This window comes from Ovis aries, chromosome 11 (genome assembly GCF_016772045.2).
Source record: "Ovis aries strain OAR_USU_Benz2616 breed Rambouillet chromosome 11, ARS-UI_Ramb_v3.0, whole genome shotgun sequence".
NCBI classification, from domain to species: Eukaryota; Metazoa; Chordata; class Mammalia; order Artiodactyla; family Bovidae; genus Ovis; species Ovis aries.
The window spans coordinates 20,678,404-20,694,605 of NC_056064.1; the positions used below are offsets into that span (position 1 = coordinate 20,678,404).

The 16,202-nt window shown below is 38.0% G+C and overlaps 1 protein-coding gene across 1 annotated transcript in view; it reads left to right on the forward strand.

Annotated features, from left to right (window-relative positions):
- Window positions 1-16,202, forward strand: part of TAOK1 (TAO kinase 1) — a 107,341-nt gene that overhangs the window by 34,594 nt on the left and 56,545 nt on the right. Inside the window, exon 2 of the mRNA XM_004012516.6 lies at window positions 10,594-10,815. Within this exon, the coding sequence (XP_004012565.2) occupies window positions 10,684-10,815 (132 nt within the window). The 5' untranslated portion in view covers window positions 10,594-10,683. The remainder of the gene's footprint in view (window positions 1-10,593; window positions 10,816-16,202) is intronic.

A 16,202-nucleotide genomic window follows, 5' to 3' on the forward strand; every position in this document is an offset into this window, starting at 1 on the left:
TCTATTCAGTTTTGTAATAATTGAAAGGAAAGTTATAAAATATGAGTATTGTTAAACTGCCTCTTTTGAGGGGCAATACTAGGGAGGGCATAAAGCTTAGAAATGTAACTTGAAAGTGAATCTTCATGTAGTGGAATTTATAATGGAAATAATTGAGAGGAGATATATCTTTTCTCAAATAATCCAAAGTACTTCATATAGCTGCTTGTTAGTTCTTCTCAGGTGTGGGCATGGTTTGGTATAGGTTAAATTGTTTATCTATTTTAAGTTGTTGTCCCTTTTTCCTTCCAAGCTATGTCTGTGTTAGGGAAAATATCATATTGGAAATAATTTCAAGACAGTTGTCTTTTATCCCACAGATTCCCCTGTTCAGAAATTGTTGAACCTCCCAACAGTCTTGGCTTATAAATAATCAACTTTTATTCTATAATAGGTTCGGTTAAATAACTTCATTATTTTTAGGGGCATTGCAGTAGTATTTTGATTAATTTTCTTATCTAAATTTACTTTTAATAATTGGGTTAGCTTTTATTATTCTAATCCAGTGACTCTTAACATGCTACACAATTCTCATGCAGGTGGCTAAGGATTACACTTTGATAAAATATGAATGTGCAGCAAAATGTTGTATATAGTGTCTCAATTTCTGCTTGTTAAAACCATATTTTTCATTGTTTACCTGTGTAATATATATATTCAGTCTGACACTTTGTTTTTACTCTGACACTTCTTGAATGCCTACTCTCTATGAGAGATATTTTTAGGTATATAAGATTCAAAGATAAGTAAGGTAGCCTCTGCCTTTAAGGAACTCAGTGGTAGGTAAGATAGATAGATGCTTAAATAATTCAGTACAACGAGATGTGTTAGTTGAGCATAAGCAAATTTTATGGAAGTATCACACAGAAAACCAATTAATTGTGCCTGGAAGAACTGGATTGGGAAAAGTTGCCCTGTGGAGATGACAACCAGAAATCAAAAAGCAGAGGAGTTTGACTTAATAATTGTGAGCACTATGTTTTATCTGCATATTTCATTTAACCCTCACAAACCTCCCATGACTTAGAGGCTTCTTTGGGGGCTCTGTGGTTAAGAGTCTGTCTGCCAGCGTAGGAGATGTGGGTTCTATTCCTGGGTTGGAAAGGTCCCTTGGAGAAGAAAATGGCAACCCACTCCAGTATTCTTGCCTGGGAAATCCCCTGGACAGAGGAGCCTGGTGGGCTATAGTCCATGGGCTTACAGGAGTTAGACACAACTTAGCAACTACAACAACAACTATTTTAAAGATGGGAAAACTGAGGTTGGAGAGATTAAGTTACTTGTCCAACAAGTATGTTGGTAGATCCAGTTTGGGGACTTAGATAATATGATTTCAGGACCTGTGTTTTTAGTCACTGTGTGTTCACCACTCTGTAGAAAGAGGAGCACAGTGATAAACTGGGAAGCCCCTGTCATCAGAGGACAGGAAGTTGGAAGGAAATGACTATAAAGAGTAGGCTGTGTCAGACCATAGAGTTTCTTGAAAGTCATGGTAAAGATTTTTGTTTCAACCAAAGTAAAGTGTAAAGGCATTGAGCACTTAAACAGAGGGGATGGCATAATCAGATTTGCATTTTGAAAGGTCGTTTTGGTTGTAGGAGACCAAATGAATTGGAGGGGGGCCAAAAGGGGATGCAATGGCACCCTGTTGAAGTTCATGATAATGAGCAGCCCAGGTAAGATAAATGGCCTGGATGGAGTAAATAGGTGATTGTTGAGATGGAGGAAAGTGGGCTGGTTTAAGAAAGATACAAAAGGTAAGACTGCAAGACATGGTTATGGCTACATATTACTTATACATTCCATATCTTTATCAATGCTCAAAATTAAGCAATATTCATAACTGCCCTATGTAGGCTCTCCTACCCAATGACCCAGTGACATCTCATTTATTCGGCTGCATTGGGTTTCAGTTGCTACATGTGGTATCTTTCATTGTGGTGTGCAGGCTTCTCTCTAGTTGTAGCACCTGGGCTACAGAGCTTGTGTGCTCAGAAGTTGTGGGTCTCTGCAGCTTGTGGGATCTTAGATCCCTGACCAGGGATCGAACCCACGTCCCCTGCATTGGAAGATGGATTCTTACCATTGGACGACCAGGGAAATCCCTTCAGAGACTTCTTTAACAATATTATTTTTGCTTTTTACCTTTTCCCTTTTTTTCAGTTTGACATACTTGACAGTAGTTCAGAGGATTGATTCTGTATTTTCCACCATTAATTTACCATGTGGTTTTGAGAAAGGCATGTGACCTTTTGAAACCAAATACTCTTTTAATTTCTTCCAATCCTAAAATTTTGTAATTATATGTAATATTTATAAGTAGGTTGAAGCACCAGACATCAAATGAGTTCTGTGTCGGTTAAGCCTGATGGGAGTTCCTGTAACGTCAAATTTATCTCACTGGTGGCATTTCTTAGTTGTATTTATCATTTCTAGTTATTGGTATGGAGAAGGCAATGGCACCTCACGCCAGTACTCTTGCCTGGAAAATCCCATGGATGGAGGAGCCTGGTAGGCTGCAGTCCATGGCATCGCTAAGAGTCAGACATGACTGAGCGGCTTCACTTTGACTTTTCACTTTCATGCATTGGAGAAGGAAATGGCAACCCACTCCAGTGTTCTTGCCTGGAGAATCCCAGGGACGGGGGAGCCTGGTGGGCTGCCGTCTATGGGGTCGCACAGAGTCAGACATGACTGAAGCGACTTAGCAGCAGTTATTGGTATAGTAACTGGTATACATGTGTGTTTCTTTTGAGGGAAGACATAGTAGACAGTATAATGTGTGTCTGCCCATTCTCTGTAGAGAGACAGTTTTTCTTTCTCTAAAGTGATTGAACGTTTGACTAAGTTGGCTCGTTTCTAAGCTTGAGCCCTCTGAGTAACAGATGTAGGGAAAAGGGCGTTATGGTATTGAAGCAGTTGCTTAAAGCCAACAATGTCCTTTTTGTGAAAATCTGAAGGTTCTTTAAAGATGGAATACCATGACATCATCACTGTTCATCTAAGGAGCATTCCTCAAGTAATACTGAATATGCTGTGATTATCAGTACCCTTCCCCCTTCTTTCTATCGCTTGACTGATGTTATTGTCAATTATTTGACTATTTTTGCAAATGTGGAGCAGTTACTTAATTCTGAAAACCCTGAGAGCCTGAGATTTTAAAGTATATTGGGTTTTAATTCTAGTTTCATCAGCTTTCTTAGAGATTTATGTTTTAGGATTGAATAAAATGATTTCATCCACAGAAACTGTATCTTTTACATTCAGCCCTCAGTAGCCTAATAAATGATATGCTTCTCTGATCTATTTTAATGGAACCAGAAACAAATTAGATCTCATTTGCTGTTTATAGGATTCTTAATGTCTTTTACTCTTCTCTTTTAGTAGGAAAGATAACGGTGAGTTATAATAATGACATTTTCCCTGAAGAACAGATTAGATATCTTTATAATCTAATAGTCTGTTTTTTTCTTTTGTAAGGAAGATTATTGTAGTCTCATAGAACTTTTTACACATGCTCATATCTTTTAAGCCTGGACACCAGTCCATTCTAAAGGAGATCAGTCCTGGGTGTTCATTGGAAGGACTGATGCTGAAGCTGAAACTCCATACTTCGGCCACCTCATGCGAAGAGTTGACTCATTGGAAAAGACTGATGCTGGGAGGGATTGGGGGCAGGAGGAGAAGGGGACGACAGAGGATGAGATGGCTGGATGGCATCACTGACTTGATGCGCATGAGTTTGGGTGAACTCTGGGAGTTGGTGATGGACAGGGACGTCTGGCGTGCTGCGATTCATGGGGTCGCAAAGCGTCGGGCATGACTGAGTGACTGAACTGAACTGATAGTTTAGCAAGCTGTATTAGTACTGTACTTTGGGTATTTATTACTTAATATTTATGTTCGGCAGAAATTAAGGAATTTATGGTTAAGGTTGCTGTGAAAGTTCCTCTGCTGTTTTCTTTTCCTGTAGTTTTTCACGACAGCTTTTGAAGATGGACAAGATTCAAATCAAGTACCTTTGTCAGTTTTACACTGATGACTCTATGTTAACTCTAGCTTAACAGTGTAAAGTGTAATCTTTGCAGAGACTACATTTGAGTCTCAAACAGCATGGATTTGATCTGCATGGGTCCACTTATATGCAGGTTTTTTCCAGTAAATACATGTAGGTACTGTTTGTGTATTCTCTCTTCTTCATGATTGTCTTAACATTTCTTTTTCTCCAACTTACTTTATTGTAAGAATACAGTATATAATGTATATAATATACAAAGTATGTTTAATTGACCTTGTATTATCAGTAAGACTTCTGTTCAACAGTAGGCTATCAGTAGCTAAGTTTTTGGGATTGTTGTTCAGCTCTGTCCGACTCTTTGGGACCCTATAGACTGCAGCACACAAGGCTCCCCTGTTCTTCACTATCTCTTGGAGTTTGCTCATATTCATGTCCACTGAGTCAGTGATGCTCTCTAACCATCTCATCCTCTGCCACCCTCTCCTATCACATTCATTGATAGTGGTGTTCTACAGTGTTCTGTATATTTTCAGACTACTTTTAAAGTTCTGAAAGGAGTGTTGGAGGTTCTCAGTATAATTATAGGCTTGTCTTCTCTTTATCAGTTGTATCAGTTTTGCTTCATTTTATTTGAAGTTCTTTTGTTATTCAGGTGAATACAAACTTAGGATTTGGTAATGGCATACCATCATTATGTAGTGTCGTCCTTATCCCTTGTGGCTAACCCAGTTCTGAAGTCTGTTGCTGATATTAATGTAACCACTCCAGATTTCTTTTGTGTAGTATTGTGTATTTCTTTTAGAGCAGATCTACTGGGAACAGATTCACCTTTTAAAGATATTATTCTACTTTCTGGGACCTCTGGTGTTTCTTAGCAAAATCTGTGGTCATTCAAATTCTTGTTTACTTTTGTTTTGTTTTGATTATGATGTGGACAGCCCTGATTTTGTTTGAATTTTTCCTGTTTGAAATTTACTGAGCTCCTTGAATCTCTAAATTTATATTTCTTGTCAAATCTTGGACGTTTTCTGCCATTACCAAAACAATTTTTTTCTCTACCAATTTATTTTTCCTCTCGTTATGTGAATGTCAGTGATGTAAAACTTAGTTTGATATTGTCCTATGATTCACTAAGGCTCCATTCATTTTTTTCAATCATTTTTTTCTTTTCTTATTTCATTTTAGATAATTTCACTTGCTCTCCTTTCAAGTTTACTGACTCTTTCCTCTATCATCTCTGTTACTCTTACATCTCTGTTACTTTTACATGAAAAGTAATTTTGGATTTTTTTCCTGGACATTTTGAATATCATGATTTCTGATCCTGTTCATATCCTCTGGAGAGTGTTGATTTGTTCGTTTCAGACAGCTACCAGTTAAATGGCAAGTTCTGTCTCACTTTCTGTGGCAAGTAGTTCTAATATCTGTTTTCAAAACCTTTGCTGTGCTCTTTGGATTTGCCCTTCAGTGTACCTCTCAGTGATAATCTGAGACTTGGGCAGTGGTGTTTGTCATTGATTAGGTCCTCTTTAGCATAGTCTTTGCTGCACCTCTTTGAGTCTGTTTTACACAGACATAAATCATAATTGTATTGGTTTGTACAGAGAATTAGGGGATCTCTTTTCCACCTCTCTCCTCTCCATGATTTCCCCCATGCTCTTCAGTTTCCAGGGCCTTATTCCCAGTTCCAGAAAGACATGTTTCTGGCAGAGCCTTTAGACCTCTGCATTGTACAGCTCCCCATATGTGGGGTTGCCCTTAAGTGAAGTGGGGAAAGGAGAGAGATGAGGGGAAAAAAATAATGGGAATTCCCCTCATACTTTTTGGATGACAGAGGCCCTGTTTTCCCAGTTTTTCTGACCAGAGAGATTGGTTTTCTCATTGGGGTTTTTTTCTCTTGCTGGAACAGTGCTATTCTATGGCTGAGGAGAGAAAAAAAGACCAAAAAGAAGGCATTCCCTCTTGCCAATCTCCAGATCACAGGATTCCCTTTTCCTGGTCCTTTGGACACGGGGAGAATTTCTTTAAGCGTTTTTTGTCAGCACCCTAAACATAGTTTCATAACTTAGATCACACTCTTAGGTCAACACTGGGAGATAAAGGGATAAAGGAGAAAAATGGAATGAGAAGACTCATGGCCATACTTTCAAGTTTTGACTCCTCTCCACAGTCATTTATATTACCTGTTTTTGGAATGTTTATATATATCCTTTGGTCATTTATATTTTGGTGGGTTAGTTATTTCTTCAGTGATTTGGATGATGCCACTATATTTAAGGAATAATAACCCTTAATTTTGTGTGCTGTGGATATTTCAGGTTTTGTGTTCAACTCAATTTTTTATATACAGATTTTTTTTAATGAATTAGTCTTTTGTAAGTTAAAGTGCTAATAGCCTTTTAGATGTTCTCTCTAGTTGGAGTGTGTATGCTTCTAGTTTAAAAAAAAATTCTATTTTATTTTTCTCAAAATTTTTTTAATTTTTAGAAGTGGTTGGTATAAAAATTCAGATAATATAGATGTCTAGGTTAACAAGTAATGCTGTTCATAGCCTTTATCAAAGAAAATGTTAGCATTTTAATACACATCCTTCTATACCTTGTTCATAAATTTGTTGTATATACTTATATATTTTAGATTTTAAACCTTTTTATTTTTTAAAGTTTTACTTTAATTGAGGTATTATATACATAAATGCATCCATTTTAATATAGTTTGAATTTGACAGAAGTGATTCTCTACTGAAATCAAAATACAGAACATTCTAGAACCCTAAGCAGTTCCTGTGAGCCCTTCTGTGGTCAGTTCCTCTTTTCTTCCCAAAGCTGATCCAAGCAACCATGAATCTGTCACTGTATACTAGTTTGGCCTATTTGAAAATTTATCAGGGAAATCATATAGTTTTCACTGTTTGATTTCTGGCTTTTTTTTTTAAATTGAGAATAATGCCTTTTTTTTTTTTTTTTTTGGCTGTTCCATCCCACCCCCACCCCCTACCCACATGTGGGATCTTAGTTCCCTGACCAGGGATCAAACCCACTCCCTGAGGTAGAAGCTTGGATTCCTAACTTCTGGGCTGCCAGGGAGTTATGGAGCTTAATGCTTTTTATAGTCTTCTGGGTTGCTGCATGGATCAGTAGTTTATTCCTTTTTATTGCTTTGAAAAGAATTTCATTGTGTGACTATACCACAGTTTATATATATATATATTTGTTGATAGACATTTGTATTATTTGCAGTTTGGGGCTATTATGAATAAAGCTTCTACGTACAAGTCTTTTTGTGTGCCTTTGTTTTTATAACTTTTGAATAAGTGATAACTAGTTAAGGAACTGTTACATCACATAATAATGTTTATTTAATTTGATAAGCATCTGTTAAATGGTTTTCTAGAATGGTTGTACCTTTTCAAATTGCCGTCAGCAGTGTAACGAGTTCCAGTTCTTCACTATGTTTTTTTAATCTTTTTATTTAATTTGGGGGTGGGGGGAGTGTGCGCAATGCTTATGGGATCTTAGTTCCCCTACTGTGGATCAGCCCAGGCCCCCAGCAGTGGAAGTGTGGAGTCCTAACCACTGGACTAGCAGGGACTTCCCCCAGTTCCTCATTTTGTGCATTTATCATTTCTTATATTTTATATAAGTGTTTTTGATGTGGGTTCCTTAAAGTTGGATTTTTGTGTGAAATGTTAAGGGTACATTTGATTTTTGTAGATTTTTCTCTGTAGGTTTTGTACTGTTTTTGCAATACCACTGCCACTGTATAAAAGTGCATATTTCTCTTCCACCACATATCAGTGTGTGGTGGATTTTTGCTGTTCTGATAGGTATAAGATTAAATCATAGGATAGTTTTAACTTGTATTTCTTATACTTTGAGTGATGTTGAACATATTTTCACATATTTAATGACTGTTTCTTTTCTATTTTTTTCTTTCTTCTGTGAACTACCCATATCTCTGCTGAGTTGTTGGGATATGGTTTTCTTTGTGTGTGTCTGTGTGTGTGCGCGTCCATGCTGTTTAGAAACTATATATTAAGAATGTAAGATTGTCAGATTATTGCCTTGTTTTTTGGAACTTTTTACCTATTAGAAGTACTAACCCTTTATAAATGTAAGTTTCAAACATTTGTTTCCCCAAGTTTATTGTCCCTTTTGTTTGAAGTCTTTCCATGGCCCCTCCTTCCAAGTTTAATATTTGCTTCTCTAACCCGTATGTAATTCTGATGTTTAGTTTGAGGAATAGATGTTTTATTTTTTTTCCAAATAGCTATTGGTGTCTCTCAACAACACTTATTTTTATCAAATACTTTTTTTCACTCATTGATTTGAGAGGCCTGGTTAAGCCATTTAGCAGTAGTGTTTATATAAGGTATGTGATAGGGATATAATTTCTCTAATTTTTTCCAAATGGGTTCTTAGTTCTCTCGACAAAATTTGCTTCTTCTTTATTGTATGCTAAATTCCTAGGTACACATACATGGATTTGTTTCTGGACCTTTGTAGATACCTACTTAAAAGCTTTATGAAGTGGAGAAGAGTTAGAATCTAATGACATTAATTAGGAGGCAAATGAAATAGCTTTGGGAGATTTTTTTTTAATTGGTGAATTTATTTAGTTAAGTGGCTAATATTTAATGTAGTGCTTACTGTGCCTGAGTACTAATCTATGCTTATATTTATTCATTTAACCTTCACCAACCACTGTATTAGGTAGGCTATTGTTTTCATTCTACAGTTTAGGAAAATAAGGCTACTCAGTTCACAGCTTGTAATTAGTGTTGCCAGGATTCATATTCAGGTAGTGTCATACCAGAACCTAGATTCTGAAGCTTCTCAATTATGACACCCATTTTTTAAATTAGGTAATCTGATATAGGGGAACTCATAACCAACAAATTCCCTGGTAATTCTGCTATCTGTAATGTCTACTTAAATGAAGCAGATTTGATAAAGGCTATATTTTAATGTGAGTCATGTTTATAGAGAAAGCAGTTAGTTGTCTGTTAAATCCATTACTTTCTCCCATTGCATTTTTCTTTGGAATGTCTGTGTTAAGAGTTGATTAAACACTGGCATATGAAAGGGAAAGAAAGACAACTTACTGAGTTAAATTCTTTGTATATTTTCTTATATTTGAAAATCATTAATAGATGGGACTCTAACCTTTCTGTTGTTAAAAACTTCTATGGGTACACCTTAAGTTGGCATGTATACTTTTTTAATAGCCTGTGTCTTCTGTCAGTGGGCTCACTACCTCAGAATTAGGTAAGGATTAGATAAACCTTCTAATATGTAAACATTTATTTAATTTTTAAAATTGTGTGTCTGGTAATACTTACGCTATGTGTAGTTGAGTTCAGTTCAGTCACTCAGTCGTGTCTGACTCTTTGTGACCCCATGAATTGCAGCATGTCAGGCCTCCCTCGCCATCACCAACTCCCGGAGTTCACTCAAACTCGCATCCATCGAGTCAGTGATGCCATCCAGCCATCTCATCCTCTGTCGTCCCCTTCTCCTCCTGCCCCCAATCCCTCCCAGCATCAGAGTCTTTTCCAATGAGTCAACTTTTCGTATGAGGTGGCCAAAGTACTGGAGTTTCAGCTTTAGCATCATTCCTTCCAGAGAACACCCAAGACTGATCTCCTTTAGAATGGACTGGTTGGATCTCCTTGCAGTCCAAGGGACTCTCAAGAGTCTTCTCCAACACCACATCTCAAAAGCATCAATTCTTCAGCGCTCAGCTTTCTTCACAGTCCAACTCTCACATCCATACACGACCACTGGAAAAACCATAGCGTTGACTAGACGGACCTTTGTTGGCAAAGTAATGTCTCTGCTTTTGAATATACTCTCTAGGTTGGTCATAACTTTTCTTCCAAGGAGTAAGCGTCTTTTAATTTCATGGCTGCAGTCACCATCTGCAGTGATTTTGGAACCCAAAAAAATAAAGTCTGACACTGTTTCCACTGGTTCCCCATCTATTTGCCATGAAGTGATGGGACCAGATGCCATGATCTTAGTTTTCTGAATCTTGAGCTTTAAGCCAACTTTTTCACTCTCCTCTTTCACTTTCATCAGAGGCTTTTGAGTTCCTCTTCAGTTTCTGCCATAAAGGTGGTGTCATCTGCATATCTGAGGTTATTGGTATTTCCCTTGGCAGTCTTTATTCTAGCTTGTGCTTCTTCCAGCCCAGCGTTTCTCATAATGTACTCTGCATAGAAGTTGAATAAGCAGGGTGACAATATACAGCCTTGACGTACTCCTTTTCCTATTTGGAACCAGTGTGTTGTTCCATGTCCAGTTCTAACTGTTGCTTCCTGACCTGCATATAGGAATCCTTTATTTTTTTAAGCCCCACAGGTGATTGTGATGATGAGCCAGATTTAGGAACTCCTGCGCTAGTAGATTATACTTCCTTCTCAGTGAAATTCTAGGCCTGAAATAACTTTATATATGCTATCAGAAAATGATCTTATACAAATTATTCTTAGCAGCTTTTCCTGACTTTTTTCTTCTTTTATTTCTCTACAATAGCTTATGCCAGCGTGGCTTCATTTATACAGATGAACCAAGGATTGGGATAGCAGTATAAAATTAGAATCAGACAGCTGATTGCCCAGCAGGATGCCATCAACCAACCGTGCGGGCAGCCTGAAGGACCCTGAAATTGCAGAGCTCTTCTTCAAAGAAGATCCAGAGAAGCTCTTCACAGATCTCAGAGAAATTGGCCATGGAAGCTTTGGAGCAGTTTATTTTGTAAGTGTTAAAGGCTTAAGTCAGTGACCAGCATTTACTTAAAATTCAGTCATGGAAAAATAAAAAATAATAATATAAAGAGACAGAGGCCATAGTCCATTTTATAGTCACGTGTATTGCTTTGTGTATATAATATGAGAGTAGTTTTAGTTATTGAGTTTCTTGGCTTATTAAAAAATGGGAATGAATGTATATCGTCCTGAGCACTTCTTTCACTTGGTTCCATAAGTTTTGATGTGTTGTATTTTTTTATTCATTCAACTCTCAGTATTTCTAACATGCCTTATGACTTCTTTGGTACATTGGTTTAAAAGTGTGCTGTTTAATTTTTATAGTCTTGTGAATTTTCCTTTTTTTCCTTTTCTTGTTATTGATTTCTGATTTAATTCTGTTGAGGTTAGAATTAAACCTTTGGATGATACCTATCTTTTAAATCAGTTAAGACTTGATTTTTGGCACAGCACGGTCTATCCTGGAAAATATCCCATGTGCACTTGAGAAGAGTCTGCATTCTGTAAATAGTTGGTTTATTATGTTAAGTCTTCTATTTCCTTACTTATTTTCTGTCTGGTTGTCCTTTCGAATATTGAAGTTTTCAGGGCTTCCCAGGTGGTTGAGTGGTAAAGAATCTACCTGCCAATGCAGGAGCTGTGGGTTTGATCCCTGAGTTGAGAAGATCTTTTAGAGAAGGAAATGGCAACCCACTCCAGAATGCTTGCCTGAGAAATCCCATGGACAGAGGAACCTGGATGGGCTACAGTCCATGGGGTAGCAAAAGAGTTGGACATGACTTAGCGACTAAATAACAGTTGAAGTCTCCAATTGTTATTGAAGAACTGTCTATACATAATGATCTGTCCATAGGTGTGTGAATGTTTACAATTGTATCTTCTTGATGTATTGAACCTTTATTAATACATGATGTCCTTCTTTGTTTTTAATAACATTTTTGAATTTAAAGATTTTTTATTTACAAAAGTCCACAAAAGTCTTTTTGTGGACCCAATTTTTCATTTCTTCTAAGTAATTACCTAAGATTTGTTGAAGGTGTATATTTAGTTTTATGGCCAATTGCCAGACTTTTTTCACTAAGTAGAAAGTTTACACTCCCATTTGCAGTGTATGAGAATTCAGTGTATGTATCCTTGCCAGCATTAGATGTTGATGGTCATTTGGAGTTAATTTGATGGGTATATCATGGTATTTTAGTTAGGTTTTAATGTGTATTTCCCTAATGATTGGTGATGTTGGGCTCTCTTTCATAGGCTTAATGGCCATTCACATGTCCTTGGAAGTATCTATTCAAATATTTCATCCATTTTTTGAAAATAGGTTTTTCTTTTTTAATTGAGTTTTCAGGATTTCCTTGTTAATCTGGGTTGCTTGATCTGTCAATATATCTTTTGTGATTATTTTCTTCTAGTGTGTACACTGGAAAATTTTGTTGGTGTGATGATCTATGATGTCAAATAGCTAATATTTGTAGGTTATAGTCTTCAGATCTTTTGAGTCTTTTGATTTTACTAGTTTGTTTTTGTGTGTTGTGTCAGTAACTGAAAGAGGTGTTTCAAAATCTCCACTGATATCTATTTTGCCTTTTAGCTCTATCTTGTTTTACTTTATATATTTCTAATCTGTTACTAGAAATATACAAATTTAGAAATACTGTATCTTGTTGAATTGTCCCATTACTATTAAGATTTCACTCTTTACCTTTTATAGTATTTCTTGCTTTAAAAATCTACTTTTGATATTATTGATAGGTTTCCTTGGCTAATGCTCACATACTGTTTCTTTTTCCTTTTCATTATGTGAGAGCATCCTTATGTAGCCTTTGTGAGTCTGATATTTTTGGTCCAAGGACTGTTTTAATACAGATGCCTACCACGTCTTTCTTCTGTGTGTGGTGACTTTTATCCTCTTGATAGTGAGTGCACTAGATGTTGAGCAGGGCCTCCTATTTGCTCTGTAATTGTCACAGCCCTATTGGAGATAAGGTCTGCTCCCCAGTTATTGCAGTGGAAGCCCCCAAATTGGTTTCTGAGCTGTGGTATGAGGTAGGTGGGAATGGGGTGCTTCCACTGGTAGTGCAGCCACTGTGTCTTCCTCCAAAGAAGCTGTCCACCAGGAAGTGGGCTCTGTGGTGCTGCCAGTCACCTGCTGTGTACACTCACAAAGTACACTGTAGTTGTCACTACCCTTGGCCCCACCTCAGTTGAGGAATACAGGCCATCACCCTGGATATCCTTCAGGTTCTATGCTCACAAAACCAATAGGGCAGATCCACCACAATCAGGCACCTGGACCTGCCATGGGGGCTACAGAATCAGTCCAGACCCAGGCTCTGCCTCTGTGTGCCTGTGCCCTCAAATCCCACAGTTGCCAATACTGGACCTCCTCATCTTTGGAAGCACCAGTAATCCCCCGTAACGCCCCTCAGACACTGAGCTTACAGAGCCACCAGTAACAGTGTGAATCCACCAGTGTTGAGCTCATAGAGGTGGGGCCATGTCTACTGTGAGCTCCTAGAAAATGAGGCTGCTGTGGTAGGGCCCCGCCTGTCCCTTTACATGTGTGTTAACTTGCGTTTGGTCCCTCAGTTGTGTCCGACTCTTTGCGACCCTATGGATTTCAGCATGCCAGACTTCCCTGTCCTTCACTATCTCCTGGAATTTGCTCAAACTCATGTCCATTGAGTCAGTGATGCCATCCAGCCATCTCTTCCTCTGTCACCCCCTTCTCCTCCTGTCTTTGCCAGTATCAGGGTCTTTTTGAAGGAGTCAGCTGTTTGCATCAGGTGGCCAAAGTGCTTCAGCCATCAGTATGAGTCCTTCCAATGAATATTCAGGGTTGATTTCCTTTAGGATTGACTGGTTTGATTTCTTTGCAGTCCAAGAGACTCTCAAGAGTCTTCTCCAACACCACAGTCCAAAAACATCAATTATTTGGCGTTCAGCTTTATGGTTCAACTCTCACATCCATACGTGACTACTGGAAAAACCATAGCTTTGACTAGACAGACCTTTGTGACTTCTGTTGTGGCCCAGATGTGCATTTTGGGGTGGGGAGTAAAGGGAGGTGGCCAGGACCATCGATGCTGGTGCCCTGTCTCCCGCAGGCTGGTTGCTGGACTCTCTCTGAGCCTGTGAAGCTCACTGTCTGTCCCAGCCCATCTCCAAAGAAGTGAAGGGGATTCCCAGACTGAGGGAACTTTGTTCTTTCATAGCTCACCCCCAGGGGCACAAGTCCTGTCCCAATTCCTTTTTTTTTTTTTTTTAAATTCACCCTACCCTGTTACATGGTGATCATTCTTGCAGCTTTGGTTGTATGAGATCTTTTTTTGTTTGTTTTGTGTGAAGTCTTCTGCCAGTGTTCAGTAGATATTCTGTAAGACTTCTTCCACATGTAGGTTATTTTTTTTTAACGTTTCATTTTATATTGAAGTATCAGTTCAGTTCAGTTCAGTCGCTCAGTCGTGTCCGACTCTTTGAGACCCCATGAATCGCAGCACGCCAGGCCTCCCTGTCCATCACCAACTCCCGGAGTTCACTCAGACTCACGTCCATCGAGTTAGTGATGCCATCCAGCCATCTCATCCCCTGTCGTCCCCTTCTCTTCCTGCCCCCAATCCCTCCCAGCATCAGAGTCTTTTCCAATGAGTCAGCTTTTCGCATGAGATGGCCAAAGTATTGGAGTTTCAGCTTTAGCATCATTCCTTCCAAAGAACACCCAGGGCTGATCTCCTTTAGAATGGACTGGTTGGATCTCCTTGCAGTCCAAGGGACTCTTCAAGAGTCTTCTCCAACACCACAGTTCAAAAGCATCAATTCTTTGGCATTCAGCTTTCTTCACAGTCCAACTCTCACATCCATACATGACCACTGGAAAAACCATAGCCTTGACTAGACAAATCTTTGTTGGCAAAGTAATGTCTCTGCTTTTGAATATGCTATCTAGGTTGGTCATAACTTTCCTTCCAAGGAGTAAGCGTCTTAATTTTATGGCTGCAGTCACCATCTGCAGTGATTTTGGAGCCCCCCAAAATAAAGTCTGACACTGTTTCCCCATCTACTTCCCATGAAGTGATGGGACCAGATGTCATGATCTTTGTTTTCTGAATCTTGAGCTTTAAGTATAGCCAATTAATATTGTGATAGTTTTAGCTGCACAGAGCAGTTCGGGCAAATATATACATCCATTTCCCCCCAAAGTCACCTCCCACCTAGGCTTTCTGGAGAAATGTATCATTTTCTTGCAGGGAGGGAACATAAAAGATAAGCCTTAGAAGACCCTGTATCAGAAAGCTAGAAGTGCTTTTAAAAAAAAGTAAAAGAAACTGGGGCCTGTCAGAAAGAACATGGAGCCAGCTTGGAGGGCCAAATCTGAAAGAACTTGAACATCAGTATAAAGATAATAGTGAATTATACCCATTTAATAAAAGGGAATTCATAATTTCTATAATAGAGAAGGATGGATGGATGAAAAGGGAGAGCTTTTCCTTAAAATAGAATGCCTGACTGATACATGTGAAAGGAATGGCATGGGTGTTTATGGGGGGGAAATCAGCATTTTGTTATCATCATAGTGAACTATCATTTTGTTTGGGGCCTCAGTGTTTGCTAAATCTAAGGGAAATTTTTGAGAGCAAGATGTTTACATGGTTTTAAAGTATCTCTGCACAGATTACTTGTTAGATACAAGGTAGGAAATGGTAACTTTATCATTGGAAAACCAGAGACAGTGCCTTTAGAGGGTGAGTAAAATTGGTAATACCAGTGAGGAATGAACACATTGTATATCTCCAGATAAGATACCCTAGGAAGGGCACAATATTCTTCTAGTGTTCTGGCCAGGGGTGTATAATCAGAATCTAATCTTGAAAAACTGTCAGACAAGCACAAGTTTAGTTATATTCTCTAAAAATACCACTGTATATTCTTCAAAAATGCCAGTATCATGAAAGACAAAGAAGGGTTGTGAAATTGTGCTAGATTAGAGGAAGACATGATAAGTAAGCAAGATATGTGATCCTGAAGGGAAGGAAAACATGTTTACGAACATTTAATATTTTTGTATTTTGCTTTTTAAAAACATGAATAAATAAAAGTCCTATCTCATTTTAACTTGGTCATTTAACTTGAATTCTATCATTACCTATGTTTGGATTTTATTAATAGTCATGTTTTAATTTAACATGTATTATTTATTCATATATTATTTATATCAAAATGAATGTAATTATTTTATAATATGTTATTTTATGTTTTCTTTATTATGTAGGGTTTTATTTTCATTATTTAAAGAATTTTTTTTACTTTTGGCTGCATTAGGTGTTTGTTGTAGCCTGTGGGATCTTTTGTTGCACAGTGCAGACTTCTTTCTAGTTG